This window comes from Hemitrygon akajei, chromosome 8 (assembly GCF_048418815.1).
Source record: "Hemitrygon akajei chromosome 8, sHemAka1.3, whole genome shotgun sequence".
Lineage (NCBI taxonomy): Eukaryota > Metazoa > Chordata > Chondrichthyes > Myliobatiformes > Dasyatidae > Hemitrygon > Hemitrygon akajei.
In genome coordinates this window covers 85,594,029-85,615,804 of record NC_133131.1, presented here as the reverse complement: position 1 = coordinate 85,615,804, position 21,776 = coordinate 85,594,029, and the positions used below count along the sequence as shown (strand labels likewise).

The following is a 21,776-nucleotide window of genomic DNA, read 5'->3' as shown; positions in this document are numbered from 1 at the left end:
ATGCAAGCACTCTTGGCAGCACTCGTGGCAAAAACACACGGCGGAAGCACTCCCGGCAGAAACACACGGCGCAAGCACTCCCGGCAGAAGCACACGGCAGAAGCACACGACGCAAGACTCCCGGCAGAAGCACACGGCGCAAGACTCCCGGCAGAAGCACACGGCGCAAGCACTCCCGGCAGAAGCACACGGCGCAAGCACTCCCGGCAGAAGCACACGGCGCAAGCACTCCCGGCAGAAGCACACGGCGCAAGCACTCCCGGCAGAAGCACACGGCGCAAGCACTCCCGGCAGAAGCACACGGCGCAAGCACTCCCGGCAGAAGCACACGGCGCAAGCACTCGCGGCAGAAGCACTCTTTCCAGTAAACTTTAAGCTATGAAGCTACCAAGTAACACATAAAAATACACAGCCTATATAAAGTAGAAATAATGTACGTCCAGTGTAGTTTCACTTACCGGAATCGGGAAGACAGTGAGCACACTGTGTGTTAGGCTGAGTCGTCGGAGGTTGGGGTGGTGGGAGGTAGAGGAGACTGGGGTGTCATCTCCATCTGTTTCCATCAGGGCAGGTCACCTTCTTCTATGTCTGCCTGCCTCGATGTCGAAGGTCAAGTTTTGTCGTCTGCTGTAGCTGATGTGGAAGGCTTGAAAAACGACACTATGCTTGACTGCTTAGCCTCGCGCATTTTTCTATCATACACTTCTTTGTAAGCACTCAAACCATCCTGCAAATATGCCCTAAACCTACGTACCTGTTGTGATGGAAAATAACTGGTTCTTTGAGTCTCAACAGTAGAGGCCTGGACACACACAGTTTTAATAATAAGGAATTTATTTACAAGGGGAAGTCGGGTCAACACAAGCAACTACAATATCCAGGAAGCGGTGTGGGGACAGGGTACGGTTACACAAACAAAGAACAAGGGAAAAGCACTACGACAGCTATCCCCCTTGACCTTGGATAGCTGCGGCTCCCTTACCAGGACAAACGATAGACCTTCCCAAACATAAAGCAATGCACTTACCTTCAATGAGGTGGTCTGTAAGAGAGGGCGAGCCAAGGACATGTCTCACCTTTTATAGCATGGGGCTGGGCGAGATAATCCAATTACGGTGACCAATAATTTAGGTGTGCATTGATTAGTTGGGAGGGTCCAAATGTTGATTGACATGTGGTGTGTCCTCCGACCAGCCAGGTGGCAGTGCGTCTGTCACATGGCCGGTATCTCTGGGTACAGTACCCTTTCAAAATTAAAGTCGTACTTTTCAGCAACCATTGCAGCGTTGTCAATCGCAGCAAAAATCTCACGCAATTGCTTCACATTCAGTTCCTGGACGACTTCACTTTTGGGCCGCTCGCTACCGCGTTCGGTTTCAATTGTTATCCTTTCCTCTTCATCAGCTCTTCATCTCTCAGTTCTTGGTCACCGGATGCCAAAACCTCTTCAACATCATCTTCGTCAATTTCCACAAACCCTTAGCCAACTCACTATATCCTTACTTCGTTGACCACGATCAAAACGCTTAATTATGTCTAGTTTTAAGCTAAGTGTAACACCCTTACGTGCTCTTTTAGACCTTTCCGATACCTTAGAACTCATCTTGCTAACGATGCAGAAAATAAATTGACATAAAGCACAGATGCTCACAGGCACGTGTTTAAGCAATGGCGGCTAGATTGCAGTTCCGGGGGAGGAGCTTGGCTGCTCGGGGCGCGTGCTGCCTTTTTTTGTAACAGTGAAAACACCTTCTGTTAGCAAAAACAGGTAACTAATGTAGGTCTTTCATAACAGCAAGGTGACGTAGAGCGAACGTTCGAAAAACGGGGGACACCTGTAATTTAGTTTCTTTCTATATTTATCATGTATTGCATTGTACTGCTACCACAAAGTTAACAAAGTTCATGATATATGCTGCTGATATTAAACCTGATTCTGATTATGTTGGAAAGTAGTGGAATACTAATACTAATGGAAAGTATTCTTAGAGATGGTATATATAATTATCTGGATAGACAGGGTCTGATTACGAGCAGTCAACATGGACTTATGCATGGAAGGTCATGTTTGACAAATCTTATTGAATTTTTTGAAGCGGTTACTAGGAAAGTTGATAGGGTAAAGCAGTTGATGTTGTCTATATGGACTTCACTAAGGCCTTTGACAAGGTTCCACACGGAAGGTTAGTTAGGAAGGTTCAATCGTTAGGTATTAATATTGAAGTAGTAAAATGGATTCAACAGTGGCTGGATGGAAGATGCCAGAGAGTAGTGGTGGATAACTGTTTGTCAGGTTGGAGGCCAGTGACTAGTGGTGTCACTCAGGAATCTGTACTGGGTCCAATGTTGTTTGTCATATACATTAATGATTTGGATGATGGGGTGGTAAATTGGATTAGCAAGTATGCAGATGATACTAAGGTGGGTGGCGTTGTGGATAATGAAGTAGGTTTTCAAAGCTTGCTGAGAGATTTAGGCCGGTTAGAAGTGTGGGCTGAAAGATGGCAGATGGAGTTTCATGCTGATAAGTGTGAGGTGCTACATTTTGGTAGGAATAATCCAAATAGGACATACTTGGAAAATGGTAGGGCATTGAAGAATGCAGTAGAACAGAGTGATCTAAGAATAATGGTGCATAGTTCCCTGAAGGTGGAATCTCATGTGGATAGGGTGGTGAAGAAAGTTTTTGGTATGCTGGCCTTTATAAATCAGAGCAGAGTATAGGAGTTGGGATGTAATGTTAAAATTGTACAAGGTATTGGTGAGGCCAAATTTGGAGTATTGTGTACAGTTCTGGTCACCGAATTATAGGAAAGATGTCAACAAATTCGAGAGAGTACAGAGGAGATTTACTAGAATGTTACTTGGGTTTCAGCACCTAAGTTACAGAGAAAGGTTGAACAAGTTAGGTCTTTAATCTTCGGAGTGTAGAAGGTTGAGGGGGGACTTGATAAAGGTATTTAAAATTATGAGGGGGATAGATAGAGTTGACGGGGATAGGCTTTTTCCATTGAGAGTAGGGGAGATTCAAACAAGAGGACAGGAGTTGAGAGTTAAGGGGCAAAATTTTAGGGGTAACACAAGGAGGAACTTCTTTACTCAGAGAGTGGTAGCTGTGTGGAACGAGCTTCCAGTAGAAGTGGTAGAGGCAGCTTCGATTTTGTCATAAAAAGAAAATTGGATAGGTATATGGACAGGAAAGGAATGGAGGGTTATGGGCTGAGTGCAGGTAGGTGGGAGTAGAAGGGCTGAGATGGCCTGTTTCCGTGCTGTAATAGTTATATGTTGTTGATTCTGTATGTTGTGTGTATAATTTGTATTTGAATGTGTAATTTAATTTTGTAATATAGCTTTCTTATTCTAGTTCCAATGAAGCTTTAACCACGGCAACATAAAACGTTGGAACCTCATTCACACTGGGAAAGAAAGACTTTTACTTCCTGGACAAAATTTGAAATCTGTGGCAATGTTAATGGTAGGTTAAAAGGCCTCAAGTCTGAGGGGTGAGTGTTAGAATTCGATAGAGTTGATAGAAATCTAGACAGAACAAAATGGGTTTATTGTGGGTGTAAATGGGCAGGCCAAAGGATATGTTTCCTTGCTGCATTGACGTTTTGTTACAGTCGATTAGCTGGGGCTCAGATGATCATCCTTTACAGCACTTAATCAATCCTGAACCTGTAGCCACTACTACTTGATTTAATGAATATTATAAGAACTCAAGCTGACCTTTCCAATTTAGCAGCATGAATCATCGTACTTACCCGAGAGCCCAGCAAACATGAGAGCTGTATAACCATGTTCGTGTTCATTGCAATTCACATCTGCACCATGCTGCAAGAGCAGTTTGCACATCTCAGCTTTTCCTTTATATGCAGCATGCATCAAAGGAGTCATTCCATGCTGTGAAAGGGAATAAAATAAACTAAATTATTAAGTGTTTTACTTCACTAAAAATATCAATTTATAATTCATGCATTTTTGGATACTGCTTTCAAATGTCCTGCTTGATCTTCCCACCACACTTCACATGCTCTGTTATGCTGCTCTGATGGAAAAATCATCCAAATACTCATTAGTAGACTGACCAATCCACAGTTCCCGGACCCAATTTAAGGGAGATCTCTGCCCTTACTCCTTTACTGGGTGGGGAGGGGGGGACCCCTCACCTTTTCCCCTCAGAACTTTAGACTGCTTTTGATTCCTACTCTACATCATTACAGGACAACTTCCTTTACCTAATAAAGTATCAGTGTCGTTCTTTGATAGCCGTGCTAAATTATTTTGTAAAAATACCCATTCACAGAAAGCAGCACCTCTGGCAAAGCCAGGATTTATTCCTTTTTTTTTGTTGTTGATTTGGAAGGTGGTCAGCTGTCATTTTGAATGCCTGTGAGTGTACGGTAAAGCTGTTCAATGCAGAGACGGTAGTTCCAGGTTCTGACCCAGTACTGATGACACATTTCCAGGTCAGTGTGGTCTGCAAGGTAGAAAGCAGCATGAAGCTGGTGATCTTTTCATGTATCCATGTACCAAGACACATAGCTTTACAGAGCATCTCATAACATAAGAACACTGCTTAGCAACTAATTATAATGCCCATTATCTCATTCACCCTAACTAAACCAGATTAATCCTCCCTAGGTGATTCTTCCAGCAATGTTTTGTGAGGGTGTACTATCCACAAAGTGCACAACTGCTGCTCAACAGCACCTCTTCATAGCCACTGCCGTCATGAAGGACAAACGCAGTAGGCTCTCCTCCAAGTCACATATCTTACATTGGTAATCCTTCATTATCGCTGGACTCAAATCCTGGAACTCCCGGACAGAAAAAGCATCGTGGGAGCACTTTTGGCAGGACAAGGACAGTTCAAGGTGGAGGCTCACCACCTCCTTCTCCAGGGCAATTCTCAGGCCTCAAAAAATAAAAAAAAACCCTGAAGTTATTTTATATTTTCAAAAATCACAATGTTTAAGAAAATACTCAGATAATAATCTTAATTCCTGTGACTATTTTTAATTGCTTGCTGCTATTGGTGGCCAAACAACTTCCTGGAGGACTAGAGATCTGAAGTAAGGTTCTGGAGGATTGGATAGTAATCAATGCTGTTCCATTGTTCAGTAAGAGAAATAGAAAACAAACCAGGCAATTAAAGGCCAGTGAGCCTCAAGTCAGTGGGAGGAAAGCTATTACAGCGGATTCAAATACATTTGAGAAATCCGGGCCTGACTGGGGACAGTCAGCATGGCTTTATGCAGGGCAGACCTGTCCAACAAACTTGATTGAACTTTTTTTTTCCCCTGAGGTGACCAAGGGAATGATGACAGTAGGGTAATGCATGTTGTCTACGTGGATTTTAGTAAGGCATTTGACAAGGTTCCTCATGGTAGGTTGATCCAGAAGGTTAAGATGTATGGGACCCATAGTGATTTGAAAATTATTGGCAAATTTATTGTCAGTATGTATAAGTACACGTATACACACCCAGCTGTAGTGAAAACTCAGTTGCAACAATCACAGGCAGAAAACATCACAATCTGTATCAAAAGGGAAATAAATTGAAGAAATTATACTTTTTTTATTTACAAGAAAGAACATAGCTATAACAAAAAAAAAATCACAAAGCCTTGTGCCAAGTGATCATAGTGTTGCTAAACTGCCTTAGGGTCTTGGTATGGAATGTAAACTGTTAAGTTTATTTCCATAGATGCTGCCTGACTTGTTGACTTCCTCCAGCATCTTGTGTGTGATGCTTTGCATTCCCAGTGTCTGCAGGTCTCTTGTGTTTATAAACTGCTTTAGGGCTTTGCCAGTTAATTCAAGAACCCAGTGGTTGAACAGAAGGTCAGTGGCAGTGTGGGACTTCGGGCTTCTGTACTTCCTGCCCAATGGTAGCTGCAGGGGAAAAAAAAGGCTAGCCCAAATGATGGGCACGTTTGATGAAGTATATATTTGCTTCTTGAGGTAGTGATTCCTATATATGCTACCAGTGGTGGGGAGGGATATGCCTATAACATGTTGGGCTGAGCCCACTTCTCTCGTGCAAACTGCCTTACCAAACTAGTATGCAACCAGTCAGGATACCTTCAATAGTACATCTGTAGATGTTCAAGCATTCAGTGACAAGCCGAACCTCCTAAGAAATTCCATCCGCGGGCATGCGCTTTCTTTATGATTACATCTACATGCTGGGCCTAGGACAGGTTAACAGCTGGGAAGTTAAAGCTGCAAACTCTCTCCACCGCCGATTGCCCAACACTGACTGGCAGATGTTCACCCACTTTCCCTTCTTCATCGGCTCTTCAGCTTTCCAAACAGTGTGACGTTGCTGTGTCACCGCTCATCCAGGTATCCTACCTTGCTCCAGTAAGCTGACTCATTGGTACCTGTGATTTGTCCAACAGTCAGTGAATCTGAAGATGACATTAGAGCAGCACTTAGCCATATGGTCACGTGTGTATAGAAAACAGATCAGAGGGCCAAACACACAACCTTGATGTGTACCTGTGTCAATGGTCAGTGAGCACAAAATATTGATACCAATCCTCATTGATTACGGACTGTCGATATGGTAGTCGATTGTCTAGTTTCTGAGGGCGATGCAGATTCAGGACTTGAAACTTAATGATGAGTTTAGATGGAAAGATTACGTTAAATACTAAGCTGTAGTCAATGGACAGCAGCTTTATCTACATGATCCTGTTGCCCAGATGGTCCACAGCAAAGTGAAGAACCAGAGAAATTGCATTTGCTGTTGACCTGCCGTAGCAGTCCACAAATTGGAGCGGATCTTGCTTGGCCCTGAGACAGGAGTTGATTCACACCATAACCAACCTCTCACAGCAATTCACAATAATCGATGCAAGTGCTACCACACTGTTACAGTTTGAATTCAGAATTGGGTTACACACAGAGGACAAAGAAGTAGTGAAGGACAGCTGTTATTCTGGATGGCTGTCCATAAGTAGTGGTGTTGTGTAGGGGTGAGTCCTGCAGCACCAGTTGTTTGTGACGTAGATAATTGACTCAGATGAGAATGTAGATGGGTGGATTAGTAAACGTACAGATGACACAGCTTTGTGGAGTTGCAGACGGTACAGGGAGCCATCAAAGGGTACATCAGAATGTAGATCAGTAACAGATATGGTAAGAGATGTGGCAGATGGAGTTTAATCCACACAAGTGGGAAGTGCTAGACTTTGGGAGGTCTAAATTTTACTGTTAGTGGCAGGATCCTTAACAGCATTGACACACAGGGAGATGTTGAGCTCTCTGAAAGTGGCAGTGCAGGTAGATAGGATGGTAAAGGCAGCCTACGATATTGAGTATAGGAATCAAGAAGTCCTGTTGCAGCTGTCCCATATACTTTCGTTAGGCTACATTTGGAGCATTGCGTACAACTTTGGTCACCCCATCAGAGGAAGGATGTGGAAGCTTTGGAAAGGGTGTTGAAAAGGTTTATCAGGATGTCACCTGGATCAGAGGGAACAAACCCAGACTGGACAAACTCGTATTGTTTTCTCTGAGGGGGACAATGACAGAAATTTGTAAGATTATGAGAGGATAGACAGCCAGATTCTTTTTCCCAGCATAGAAATGTCTATTACTTAAAGGGCATGCATTTAAGGTGAGAGGGGCAAAGTTTATATATAGATACACACACACAATAAAGGTGACAGTAATATGAAATTTGTTTTGCAGCAGATGTACAGTGCAGCGGCATGAAAATTACTATAAATTATACATAGAGTGCGCCAAAACAATGAGGTAACATTTGTGGACCATTCAGAAATCTGTTGCCAGAGGGGATGAACTTGCTTCTGAATGACTGGGAGAGAATCGACAGACTCCTGTACCTCTTCCCTGATGGCAGTAAGGGAAGGCACATGCTGTATGTTGAGGGTACTTAAGAATGCATTCTGCCTTCCTGAAAATGTTCTCATTGCTAGGGAGGGTTGTGCTCATGATGGAGCTGGCTAAGTTTATAACCACTACAGCTTTTTGTGAACAGTATGAGCTCCATCCATATGGGCTGTGATGCAGCCAATTGGAAAACTCCATTATACATCTCTAGAAATATGTAAATCTTTGGTGATATCCAAATCTCCTCAAATTTCCACTGGACCCGCTCATCCTTTCCACTGCTGATCCCTCAATAAGGACTGGAGTCCGCAATGAATTCCTTGCAACACACACAAAATGCTGGAGGAACTCAGCAGGCCAGGCAGCATCTGTGGAAAAGAGCGAACAGTCGACATTTCAGGCCAAGACCCTTCAGCAGCATCTTCAGATTTTCTCTTGTGTGTAAAGGAATTCCTTGGTCAATTTTTTTTTATCACTGAATGCAAGGCTGCTATTGTGACACCACTCAACCAGCCAATCTATCAGTCCTGTATCCCTCCTCATTGCCATCTGAGATTTTACCAACAACTGTGGCATCACCTGCGAAATTATAGATGGCGCTTGAGCTCAGCCGTAAGCGCAGTGAGTAAAGCAACGGGCTCAGTACACATCCAGGAGGGGCGCCTGTACTGATGGTGAATGAAACGGAGATGTTATTACTAATCGGTACTGACTCTGCTCTCCCAATGACAAAGTTAAGGATCCAGTTGCAGAGGGAGGAGCAGGTTTAGAAGCTTAGTGATTAATACCGAGGGGATGACGGTAATGAATGCCGACCCATATTCAATGAACAGCAGCCCAATATGTTCTGTTGTCTAGGAGCTCCAAAATCAGAGTGGAGAACCAGTGAGGTTGTGTTCAATTAGGCCTGTAGGGGAACTGCAGCAGGTTCATGTGCCAGCAGTCAGGAATTAATTCCAGCCATAACCAGCCTCTCAAAACACTTCATTACAGGAGATGTGAATGCTATTGGTTGACAGCCACCCTGCTTTTCTTGGGCACCGGCATAATTACTGCCTTTTTTGAAGCAGGTGGTAACCTCAGACCGCAGCAGAGAGACTTTGAAGAGGTCTTTGAACACTTTAGCCAGTTGGTAGGTGTCTTAGACAGGCTGCCAGGGGAAGTGGTGGAAGTAGATGTGATCCTAGAGGCTGTAAATTCAGCATCGGTGCAGATATCACAGTGGTTAGTGTGACACCATTACTGTTCGGGGCATTGGAGCTTGGCATTCACTCCCAGCATCCTCCGGAAGGAGTCTCCGCATGTCCTCCCTGCGGAATGCATGGGTTTTCTCTGGATCCTCTGGTTTCCTTCCACCGTCCACAGGGTGGTCAGAGTTACAGGGCAGTGTGACTCCAAAGGGCCTATTCCACCCCGTCGCTCTAGATAAGACAAACAGTGTGAGCTGAAGGGACTACTCCTATTCTGTTTTAAACACCCCATGCCAGGCACTCTTGTCCACGGGACTAGTTCTTTACCGAAAATTGCCCTCCCCCACATGCCACACGTCACCATTCAGTATTTAACAAAGATCTGCATACGTGTGATCCAAGGGAGCCTTGAAATCCACACTAGGGAAAAGAAATCAAGATGGAAGATAATATCCCTGACATACAAAGATTCTAACTACAAAAAACATTTCTAAAATCTTGTAGATTTAAAAAAATAATTGCATTTTAATAGAGGAAATAAGTCCTATGTACAATGAATTGTAAAATACTCATGTTTACATTAAAATCTGTTGAAGCTCTACTCATTGTGACTGTAAAGAAAACGCACTTTAAAGAAACTACACAACTAAACATTGAACACTGAAACAGAATTATATCAAACTCACTCCCAAATGTCAAAAACATGTGGATCACACTGTCATTCCGAACCTTTTGTTGATTTGCCTGGATTTGACAAGTGACGCAAGTAGAGTGGACAAACCCAGACGTGTGAGTTATTATTTCCACCCTTCTCTCTCATCTTGTTCTTGTGAATTTCCCAAAGAGAATTTTAACATTGAATGAATGTAGAAAAATCAACTCAACAACATTTCCAAAAATTTTACTGTTAAATAACTTTTTGTATGAGATCATTGTGGACCAGAACTCTTGGGCGATGGGAAAACCTAAAGGTATACTGGATGGTGCCTTTGAGATTTATCATAACAACATTTAGAAGACATTTGGCTAAGTACAGTGCATGGATAGGAAAGCCAGAGGGATAATGGGCCAAAAATGGGAAACTGGGACGAGCTCAAGTTGGCACCTTGGTAAGCATGGCAAGTTGACCCAATGAACTGAAGTGTACTTTTCCAAAGATGTTGCCTGGCCTGCTGAGTTCTTCCAGCATTTGTGTGTTGCTTGGATTTCCAGCACCTGCAGATTTTCTCATTTCCAATGGACTTCGTTTCCTTGTAGCATTAGTTTATGACTGTATAGTCACCTTGTGTCCTGTCTCCACCACGATGTCATTCAGTCTATCCATGTCACAGCGCAGTATCAAATTTTATTTATTTAGAGGTACCTGTGGAACAGGCCCTTCTGGCCCACCGAGCCGCGCAGCCCAGCAACCCACTGATCAACTCCAGCCTAATCACAGGACAATTCACAATGACCAATTAACCTACTAATTGGTACACCATTGTACTCTTGGAGGAAACTGGAGCACCCAGAGGAAACCCACACGTACATGGGAAGGAACTTACAAACTGGCTTACAGAGGACGCTGGAATTGAACTCTGAACTTCAATGCCCTGAACTGTAATAGTGTCTAGCTGACAGCTACGGCATGGAAGCATGGTGGCTGGCGCAATGGCTTTACCTTGTCAGCAACCATTAATTGGGGTTCGATTCCCATCATCATCTGTAAGGAGTTTAAATGACTGTGTGGGTTTCCTCTGGGTAGTCAGGTTTCCTCCCACATCCTGAAGAGATACAGTTAAGATTAGGGTCAGTGAGTTCTCATCAGAAGCACATGGGCTGCCCTTAGCACAATCCTCAAAGTGTTGGCCATGATTCAAAAAGATGCACGTCATTGTACCTTTCCGTATTTCGATGCATGTATGAGAAATAAAGATAATCTTTAATTGTTTTCGTCCCTTTTCAGGTTTAAAATTATGCAGACATCTAGTGAATTTTAAGCGAGAGAATTTACAGCTCATTTGGGGTGTTTCATAACAGTGTTCTGAATAGTTCTTCTCTGAGCTTAAAGCTGTGGTGCCTTATCCTACTACCAGCAGAAATTATTTTCTTCTTATCTTCAATTCCTTTCAAAATTCTAAAAATCTCAGCCCTATCCTTCAATAACCTAGAGAAAAAGGCTATTTTTAGTGCAGTTTGACTGGTTCCCCACACTGTAAAACAGACTACATTCAAATCTGCAACTCTCACCCATCACTTGAATGTTTGCTAACTTAATTAATTCTTTGTTAATAACCTCGATATTAAAATTCTCATTTTCAAATTCCTCCAACCTTTAATCTCTTCCACCATTCAAGCATCTGAGATGTCCACATTCAATTTTAGTCCACTGGACTTAAACTGGCCCACCATATGTGGTGATGCCTTCACTATAACAAAAAAGCCCTCAATTCTTAAATTTCCCAGTCCCCCCACCGAGCACGCGCACACCCCTCCACAACATTCTTTCTCCCCAGAAATATCATCCTTCAGAGCCATTTCTTTGATCGAGCGTTTGGCTCCCTGCTTTAATGATTTTTTGCCTGGGAATACACCAATATTTTTCAGTTGCAGTACCTTACCTGTCAACTATATTAAGGGATTTGTAAAAATGGAACCATTGTCAAAATATGTCATGTTTGCTACATAATAAGTTCCTTTGAGATAATAACCTTGTGGATGATTTGATGAGACAAAGAGAGGCAGACGTTAAATAGCATATATATCAAGTAAACAAAAATAGCATTTCCCTTTTGATGCAAGCAATCATTATTCCGGGGGTGGTGGAGGTGGTGGTGGCATGTGCGTGTGCGTGCGTGTCTACCAGCTAGGCAACTGGATTTAAAAATATTCGTTAACAAATATCTTTTAAAAAAATCATAAGCAATTTGTCTCTCTGGCAAACTGAAACAGAGCTGCAGTATCCAAATCCTAACAAAAACAACTTCCAACTAAACTTCAGAATCTAAATTAAGAACTTCAGTTGATTTAGCAGCTTGGACCAGAACATTCTGTGGTCAAGACAGTTGAGAACATGGCAAGTAATCATATGTTAAATTGTCTCTAAACCCAGTTATTGAGAAATCCAGACCTCTGAAGAATGTTTATTCCAAGTGGAAATGTACTGAGCCGAGCTAATTTACTGAGCTTTCCAGCACCATTCACATTGCAGGAATTGCACAGAGTACCAGAGTACTTTTAACCATTTAAAAATCACATTAACAACCAAAAAAGACAAGTTTCCACGTGCTTGCCTGGTTAAGAATGTCATTCCCCAACCACAAGAAATTCCGCAGATGCTGGAGATCTCAGCAGGTTGTGTTGAAGGGTCAACTGTTTATTTCCCTCCATATATACTGCCTGATTTGCTGAGTCCTTCCAGTATTGCGGGCGTTGCTCAAGATTATCCCAAGCTTCCGGCTTGCACAATTTCCACAGCCAAATTAAAAGAAACCAAGAAACCACATTAACAGTCCTGTCCTGTTCCATGGGTGAGCCAAATTCAAAGATTCAAAGTGCATTTATTGTCAACGAATGCACAAATTTTACAACCTTGTGATTTGTTCGCTTAACAGGCAGCTGCAAAGCACAAAACCTGAAAGAACCCAATAAAAAAAAGACCAAACCCTAGTGCCCACAGAGAGAAAAAAAAGTGATAAAAAAAACAAACCATGCAAACAATAGAAGCAAGGAACAGCATTCCAAACCAAACTGAGTCTGGAGATTCAAATCCCCAGAGCAGCTCGAGTAGGCCCAAAGCCTCGGTGGTCAGTCCATCGTATTAGCGGGACAAGTCACCTTGTAGTTTGCAGACATGAAGCACAGCAGCTGTGGGCAGTCTCACCACCTTAAGTGTCATGGAGAGAGGAGCCTAGACTACCCAGAGTGACATTTAAATTGTTCAAACCTCGTACTACGATGACCCAACCCCGTTGCAGCAAACCGCTCTGATCCTAGATTTCATTGCCAAAGAAACTGTTCTCAAATCAGTTCGGAGTGATCCAGCCTTGCCTGACTCTTGACACCCAGCCTTTCCAGTCTATCTGGGCTGGCACTCAGATCGTCCAAACAGCATATGGTATCTACATAAGGACCCAGGCCTCTCTGCAGCGAATTGCTCTGGGCCTGGAACAACGTCAGCCAGTGATTCACTTTGGATCTGGATTCTGCTGTCAAAGAAGCCGTTCTCAACCATAGCAAACTGGCCGGACGCTTAGAGTGATCCATCCTCAGACCCAGGTAGGCTGGACAGGCATTGGAACTCCTCCATCTCCCTTCACAACAGTGCATTGAGATAGTACAAGTTAAAACAATAACATTGTATTTTGCACTGTATTCTGTTACCTTCTAGAGGAAGTGCAGTGCATGTAAAGATGCAAGGTGTAGGCTCACAATAAGGCAGGTTGAAAGGTTGAGTCCAGCTGATTTTACCACGGATAAGATGGGCTCGATCTGTACTATCTCATTACAGCAGGATAGAAACTGCCTTGAGCCAGAGGGCACATGCTTTCAGGCTTTAGTATCTTCTTCTCGATAGGAGAGGGTGAAGAGAGAATGTCCAGGTTAGTGGTTTATTTGATTATGCTGGATGCTTTCCTGAAGCAGTGAGAAGTGCAGATAAAGTCCACGGAGGCGATGATGTGCTGGGCTGTGTCCACAATTCTTTGCAACTTCTTGTCATCACAGGCTGAGCAGTTACCACACCGAGCATCAAGATATGATGCTTTCTGTGGTGCACCGGTAAAAAATTGGTGCGGGTCAAAGGGGACATGCCAAATTTGTTTTAACCTCCTGATGAAGTAGAAGTGCTGGTGACCTTTTTTATAAAATTTAGAGATAGAGTACAGAACAGGACTTTCTGGCCAATCGAGCTGTGCCACCCTGCAACCTACTAGTCTCATCACAGAACAATTTACAATGACCAATTAACCTACTAACCTGTACGTCTTTGGATCTTGGGAGGAAACTGGACTAACCCAACGGAACGCACGTGGTCGCGGGTTGAACGTACAGACTCCCAACAGATGGCAATGTAATTGAACGCCAAACTCCAATGCCCCGAGCTGTAACCGCTACACTACCGTGACACCCCTTTTTAGATGTGCCATCAACATGGTTTGATTAGAGCAGGCTAAGGTTAGGAACTAGAAAGTTGAAACTCTCATCCCTCTTGGCCTCAGCGCCATTGATGTAAACAGGAGTCTGGACAAAATCTTCAAAGAAAGCACCGCAAAGTTCATCATTGAACAGCATAACACATTACTAAGGGAGAGATTATGTGAGGTGATTAATAGTTTATTTGAAGAGATGGGCTTTAATCTAGAAGACTAATTTGACAACACAAGTGCAATTTTGTAGTTATGAAGAAGCCCTTAACTCTGAGTGGAGTCATCAGGACACCGTCGTAATGGCATTTTTGTTTTAGCAGGCTTTCTTGTTTTTACGAGGCCGAGTTGCTAGCTCGACGCTCAACCCAGCACGGATGGAAAACGTGCAAGGGAGCCGGCTGGATTCGAACTCGGGAGCCTTCACTCCGAGGTCTGGTGCCACCAGCTGGCTATTTGTGGTCATTCTCATTTAGTAAAGTACTCAGGAATTTACTGGGTTTGTTATATGCATAACAAGGACAAATACAAGTACAGACCAACATTACAGGCTTAATCAAATTATGAATGAATTGGACAGGGTAGCTACAGAATATTTCTATTTGTGTTGGAACCAAATGTCAGCAAGTATATGGAGAGGCAAGATTGCTACTAATAAATGGATGAAGAGGCACTCAGAGCAAGCTACAACTGAATAGACGAAAATGTTAACCCTGACCATTAACAAGGGAAACTAGAAAGGAAATGAGGAATAGACATGTTGAAATACTGGGGGAGGTAGATGGAAAGGGAGAGGCTGAAGATTAGCAGCACCATAGACTGAGTAAATTAACTACAAAAAGCACTGAAGGAACTCAGCAGGTCAGGCAGCATCTAGAGGGAAACAGACAGTCAACTCCTCAGGCTGAGCCCTTCATGTCTCCAATCAGACTAACTATGCTCTTTCTGTGCTGCCTTTTGAATGCACTTTAATTGCCTATCTTTATCTCTTTTCTTCAAAGTACCATTTTTGTTGGCAAGATTTATTCAATTTTTTTTATGTTATTAGTATAAAATCATGTTCAAAGCACTGTAAATGTAGGGAAAAAAGCCAGAAAGAACCAACTTGCATTCACAACACATCTCATCACATTCCCAAACATTGGAAAGCAATTTAATCACTTCAGAAGCATAGTCACCGTGCTTAGGTTGTTAAATACCACAATCAACAGCAAGATTTCACAAAAATATGATGAATTGAAAGAGCAAACAATATATTTTTTTGTGGTACAACGGTTGAAGGTAGATGGTGGCTAGGCAACTTCACAGCTTTGAGTAGCTCAATGAGAGGTTTCAAGTTCACAAAAGAGGAGCCAAGACTTCAATGAGTCAGAGCAACAACAACCTCATACTCAGTGTCAGCAAGACCAAGGATCTGACTGGGAAGTCAGAATATACACTTGTCCTCATTGATGGGTCAGCAGTGGGAAGAATGAGCGGCTTTAAGTTCCTGGGTGGCAGCATCTCAGAGGACCTGTCCTAGGCACATCAATGCAATCATGAAGGCGGCACACCAGTGACTATTTTGTAAGAGATTGAGGAGATTTAGTATATCAAAGAATTTCTACAGATATATAGTGAAGGGCATTCTGACCAGTACAGCCTGTAGAGACTCCAACGCACAGAATTCAAAGAAGCTGCAGAGGGTTATAAACTCAGCCAGCTCCATTACTGGCACTTCCCTCACCATCATCAACATCTTCCCCAGGTAGGGCCTCAAGGCAGCACCATCCATTATCAAGGACTTCCACCATTTGGGACACGCCCCCTTCTCAATACTACTGTCAGTGACGTGGGACGAAAGTCTGAAAACCTATACTCAACAAGATAGGAACAACTTTTTTTTCTCCTCCACAATCGGATTTCTGAATGCCACACGAACCCATGAACACTATGCTACTGATTCTTTGGGGTGCCAGTTACAACACTTTACAGGACCAGCAACCTGGGCTCAATTCCCGTTGACGGTAAGGAGTTTGTACATTCTCCCAGTAATCTCATGGGTTTCCTCCACGCGCTCTGGTTTCCTCCCACTGTCCAAAGACATACCGATTGGCAGGTTAATTGGTCCTTGTAACCTGATTCAGATTCAAATCTTGCATCACATCCAAAGGACAACTCCAGTCACATTACAACATATTCTCAATTTATCAAGAAATGTTCCAAAGTGAAGGATATTGTTATCAACATGCCTGTCTGACACTGAACTTGTCAGGGTTACGCAGCCAGAGAATGGAATATACCTACTGACCAGCTTCTGTTTCAGAGCCTACAGGGAAAGAATCTGGACCTGCATCACAATGTAAATTTAAATAAAAATAAAATAAATACAATTTTATACAATAAAAAGGAAATAAAGCCATACAAGAGATTTTATATAATCTATATACAGTCGGCCCTCCTTATCCGCGTGCACAGATTCAACCGACCATGGATCAGGAAAACCCATAAGTTCTCTCTCTAGCACTTGTTGTTTGAGCATTGTTCACCTTGCATCTCGTTCGTTCGCTACTTGTGTTGTGAGCGAGAGGAAGGAGCTTAAGGCTAGTAAGGGATGGCTGGCTAGATATTTAAAGCGCTACAGCCTCAAGAACTTAAAGATCACGAGAGAATCGGGATTGGCTGATGCCGAGGCGGCATCAGCGTTCCCAGAAGAGCTACGATGATTGCGTCTGTACTGAACATGTAGACTTTTTTGTCATTATTCCCTAAACAATACAGTATAACAACTATTTACATTGTATTCGGTATTATAAGTAATTGAGAGATGATTTAAAGTATACAGGAGGATGTGCATAGGTTATGGGCAAATACTATGCCATTTTATATAAGGGACTTGAGCACCTGTGTTTTTTGGTATCCACGGGAGGTGGGGGGGGGGGGGGGGGTCCCAGAACCAATCCCCCGCAGATAAGGAGGGCCAACTGTATAAACAGAGATCAATGTGCAAAAGACGACAAATTCAGCAAAGATAGACACTGAAAATATTTATTTATTTGGGCACCATGATAGCATAACAGTTAGCACAATGTGATTACAGCTCGGAGCCTCAGAGTTCAGAATTAAATTCCAGTACCGTCTGTAAGGAGTTTGTACATTCTCCCCACGTATGTTTCCTTACACAGTCCAAAGACAAACCAGTTAGTAGGTTAATTAGTCATTGTAAATTGTCCTGTGATTAGTTAAATAGGTGGGTTGTTGGGCATTTTGGCTTATTGGGCTGAAAGGGTTTGTTCCACTGTATCTCTAACATGTGTTGTAGAGTCCTTGAAAGTGAGAGTGTAGCTCGTGGAATCAGTTCAGTGTTGAGATGAATGAAGTTATCCACACTGGTTCAGGAGCCTGATGGCTGTAAGGTAATAACTGTTCTTGAACCTGGTAGTGTGGAACCCGAGGTTCCTGTACCTTCAGCCCGAGGGCAGTAGGAAGAAGAGTGTGTGGTCGGGATGGTGGGAGTATTTGATGATGGATGCTGCTTTCCTGTTGCAGTGCTCGATAGTGGAGAGGGCTTTGCCTGGGATTGAGTAGACTGTATCCACCACTTGTGATAGATTTTTTCCCATTTCTCCGTATTGATGTTTCCGTATCAGGCCACAATACGACCAGTCAAGATGCTCTCCATTTTGCATCTATATTTGTTTTAAGTTTTAGATGACATGCCGAATCTACACAAAAAGCGTAGAGACACTGTTGTACTTTCTTGATCTTGGCACTTGAAGTGCTGATCCCCCTCTGATATGATAATGCCAAGTTACTGACCTTCTCCACCTCCAATTGTTCTTTTGAACCAATGGCTTCTTTTTATGCAGTATCTAAAGATGCTTGCAAAAGGATCTCTTATTTTTGCTGGAAAGCTGGCACTTAACAGAGTACAGCTTTGTCTCCTTTTTAAAAACAGAGCACTACCAGATGTTATTGCTGCAGGAATCCAGAGAGGGCAATGCCAAATATTAGGAGCAAAGAAAAAACAAACTTCAGATGCTGGAGATCCAAATGAAAACAGAAATGTACAGCAAATCGTGTAGCACTCAGAAACAGAGTCAATGTTTTAAGTCAAGGAATCTTCATCAGAATGAGAAAAGTGAGAAGGCATGCATACTTTAAGCTGCAGAGCAAAGTCATCAAGGTAACAATTACTTGAAAGACTGCCAATTGGAAATAAATGACACGGAAACAATTTGAAACACCAATCAAAATAGAACTATTTATCAGTATTTGTTTGCACCTTTTGTCAGAGCTTGCTTTATTTTGACATTGCTGGATTTCTTGTGTTAAGACATCTCTGCTAGAAAATAGATTCAAATAGGAATGATAATTAAAACTTAATTGGTGGGTTTTATCATGAAAGTGGAATAGAAGATAACAGGTGACAGACCATTCCATCATAATTTATGATAAATCTTTGCCATTGAACAAATGCTCTAGGCCTTGCTTCAAATATTCCCTTGAAAGATCTTTACCCTGAATACTCCCTGCTGCATGTGTCATGTAAACTACTGTAAATAAATTTTTCATTGGTGATAAAATTAACTAAAATCAGCAAGTCTTGCGACCAGAAATTTGTGGGTTGTAGAATACGAGCATAATTTAGGCTAATGACAGTATTTACTGTCCTTTTAGACAAGATACTGAACCAATATCTAAGCTATGGTACTAAGATTCCTACGTTGCTATTTTGAATAACATGGAACTGAACCCACAGAAAGTTGTGGGTGGATTTCATCAGTAAAGTGCCATTTTCATACTTGGCACGGACATAAATGTGATTGAAGAGATTCAGTAAAGAAATTAATTCAGCAGATACCTTTGATCTTCCAGGATAAGTCAAATACAATGATTGATACGGCTAATTAATCAGACTTAGATTTAAAAATCAAAGATGCATCAGGAGGGACAAAGCTAATATATACTAATGGTTTTAATAGAAATTAAAGTATCAAAAAGGTGTAAGCAAGCATATAGCAAGAAACTGGATTGGTGTTTGTAGTAATTTTGTGTTAAAGAGTCAGCCAGCAGCCTCATAGTTGGACATAAATGTGTAGGTATGTAAATTGGAAGAGCGTATTTTCTGTGGTGGGCACAGAATAATGCCATGGAGAGGAGGGAAGAGATGTGGGTGGACAGTTACAGAAGTACATTATTTAAATTTTTAACAGTGTGACTAACACAAAGGAATCAGTGAAGCAACAAAACAGCGAGTTTATACATAGAAACACAGAAAATATTATATTGCTAAGAGATATTAGTGAATGGCAGTAAACGCTGGGGAAATTGATATTACCAGATGATCGAGGCTGAAGGAGAAATGCAGTCCTTTGATAACTAATTGGCAATGAAAAGAAAGGCACAGAAATATAACAAGATTAAAAAATTGAAGGTGCTAGAAATATTCAGCAGTTCAGGGTGCATCCGTGGGGAAAACAAACTGCCACCATTTTAATTTGGAGATCCCTCGCCAATGTTAAAGGATGTTAGCTTATTTATTCTGAATCTCCCTTTTCACAATTGTGGCCTGATCTACTGAGTATTTCTAGCATTTGAGGTTTTGTTTTACATTTCCAGCAAGTACAATTTTTATTGACTTTTGCAGAAAATATGCATGTTAAAATATTACAAAGCCGAAATAAAAATGTACAACAGCATTAGAGAAACATTTAAGCTCTTCTTTAGAAGTTCCATGCTGAGAAATGAAATACAAGAACAGCATTATCTGGGGTATGTGGATAGGTCTCCCAAACTCCAAACAAGAGATAAAATTAGAATCATATTTATTATTAGAAGTTGATAAGACAAACTATTAAGACAAGACGCTAAATCTAGCCTTACCTGATCCAAACAGTTGACACGGACATTTTTACTACCCAGCAACATTCCCGCCTCCTGAATGTTTCCTAAATAAAGTTAAAAATTGTAATTAAATTTCAAGTTTTATAAATTCAGATGCTTTTGGCTTTTCTGTTTGGCTGCCAGTGACTAGTGATGTTCTGCACGGGTTGGTGTTGGAACCTCTACTTTTCACATTATACGTTAATGTTCTGGATGACAGAATGTTTGGCTTTGGGGTGAAGTTTTCAGATGATACAAAGATAGGTGGAGGAGCAGGCAGTGTGAGGAAATGGAACCTGCAGAAGGACTTGGGACAGATTAGTGGAAAGGACGGAAAAGTGGTAGACGGAATACAGTGCAGGGAAGTGTCTGGTCATGCACTTTAGTAAAAGGAATAAAGACATCAAATACTTTCTAGATGGGGAGTGAATTCAGAAATCAGAGGCGCAAGAGGACTTGGGTATCCTGGTGCAGGATTCCCTTAACGGTTAATGTGAATCAGTAGGACAGAAGGCAAATGTAATGTTAGGATTCATTTCAAGAGGATTAGAATAGCAAGGATGTAACGCTGAGGCTTCTTTATAAATTGGCCAGACTACATTTGGAGTATTGCGAGTAGTTTGAGGGCCCATATCTACGAAAGGATGTGCTGGCATTGGAGATGGTTCAGAGATTTATACGAATGATCCCTTCCATGAAAGGTTTAATGTACGAGGAGCATTTGATTACTTTGAACCTGCATTTGCTGGAGTTTAGAAGAACGGTGGGGGGGAAGAGATGGTTGCGGTGGTGGTGAAATCGCATGGAAAGCTCCAGAACACTGAAAAGGCAAGCACGAGGAAATCTGCAGATGCTGGAAATTCAAGTACCACACACAAAATGCTGGCAGAACGCAGCAGGCCAGGCAGCATCTGTAGGAAGAAGTACAGTTGATGTTTCGGGCCAAGGACGTTGAAAAGCCTAGATAGAGTAACATGGAGAGAATGTTGCCAATAGTGAGAGAGTCTAGGATCGAAGTGCACAGCTTCAGAGTATGATGTCTCTGCAGAACAGAGATAAACAGGAATTTCTTTAGCCAGAGGGTGGTAAATCTGTGGAACTCACCATACAGGTGAGGTATACAGGTATGTACACCATACAGGTGTTGAGGCCAAGTCATTGGGTACATTTAAAGCGGAGGTCAATAGGTTCTTGATGGGTAAGGGCATCAAATATTACAGAGAGAAGACCAAGTGTGGCTGAGAGGGAAAAATAAATCAGCCATGATGGAATGGCTGATCAGATTTGATGGGCCAAGTGGTCTAATTCTGCTCCTATACATTATGGTTTCCTATGAAATCACACAAAAATATTATCCTCAGAAAGAGTACAGATATGAATTTTATGTGTCTGAAAACCTAATTCACCCCTCATTTTGCTAACATATTCATTCTTGCTTGTTTCTGTTATTGAAGGTTTCCAATTAAATTTACCCAACCAGTCCTGCCAATGAACACAGGATTATCAATGGAAATGTTGACCAGAAAAGTTATAGATGTAAAAATTTGATTAGTTTCATTCAGCAAGGTTCATTAATTCTGTGGATAATTTATGACTACATCAGTAAGAACTGAAGTGTCCAATTGTAAAATGTTTAGTTCAGGGCAGAAATAAGCACAATATAACTGATGTTTAAGCCTCCTCAATACATAGACTTGAAACAGTTCACGATGGTGGCTCACCAACCATCTCA

At 42.1% G+C, this 21,776-nt stretch overlaps 1 protein-coding gene across 2 annotated transcripts in view; it reads right to left on the bottom strand.

Annotated features, from left to right (window-relative positions):
* ankmy2a (ankyrin repeat and MYND domain containing 2a) overlaps window positions 1-21,776 on the bottom strand; it is a 41,092-nt gene that overhangs the window by 15,604 nt on the left and 3,712 nt on the right. Inside the window, exons 2-3 of one of the 2 annotated variants that reach the window (XM_073054119.1) lie at window positions 20,045-20,109; window positions 3,765-3,903 (exon numbers count right to left, since the gene is read on the bottom strand). In XM_073054119.1, the coding sequence (XP_072910220.1) occupies window positions 3,765-3,903; window positions 20,045-20,109 (204 nt within the window). Of the gene's footprint in view, window positions 1-3,764; window positions 3,904-4,316; window positions 4,956-20,044; window positions 20,110-21,776 lie in introns of those variants that run through there. The other variant, XM_073054120.1, reaches the window with a different exon arrangement.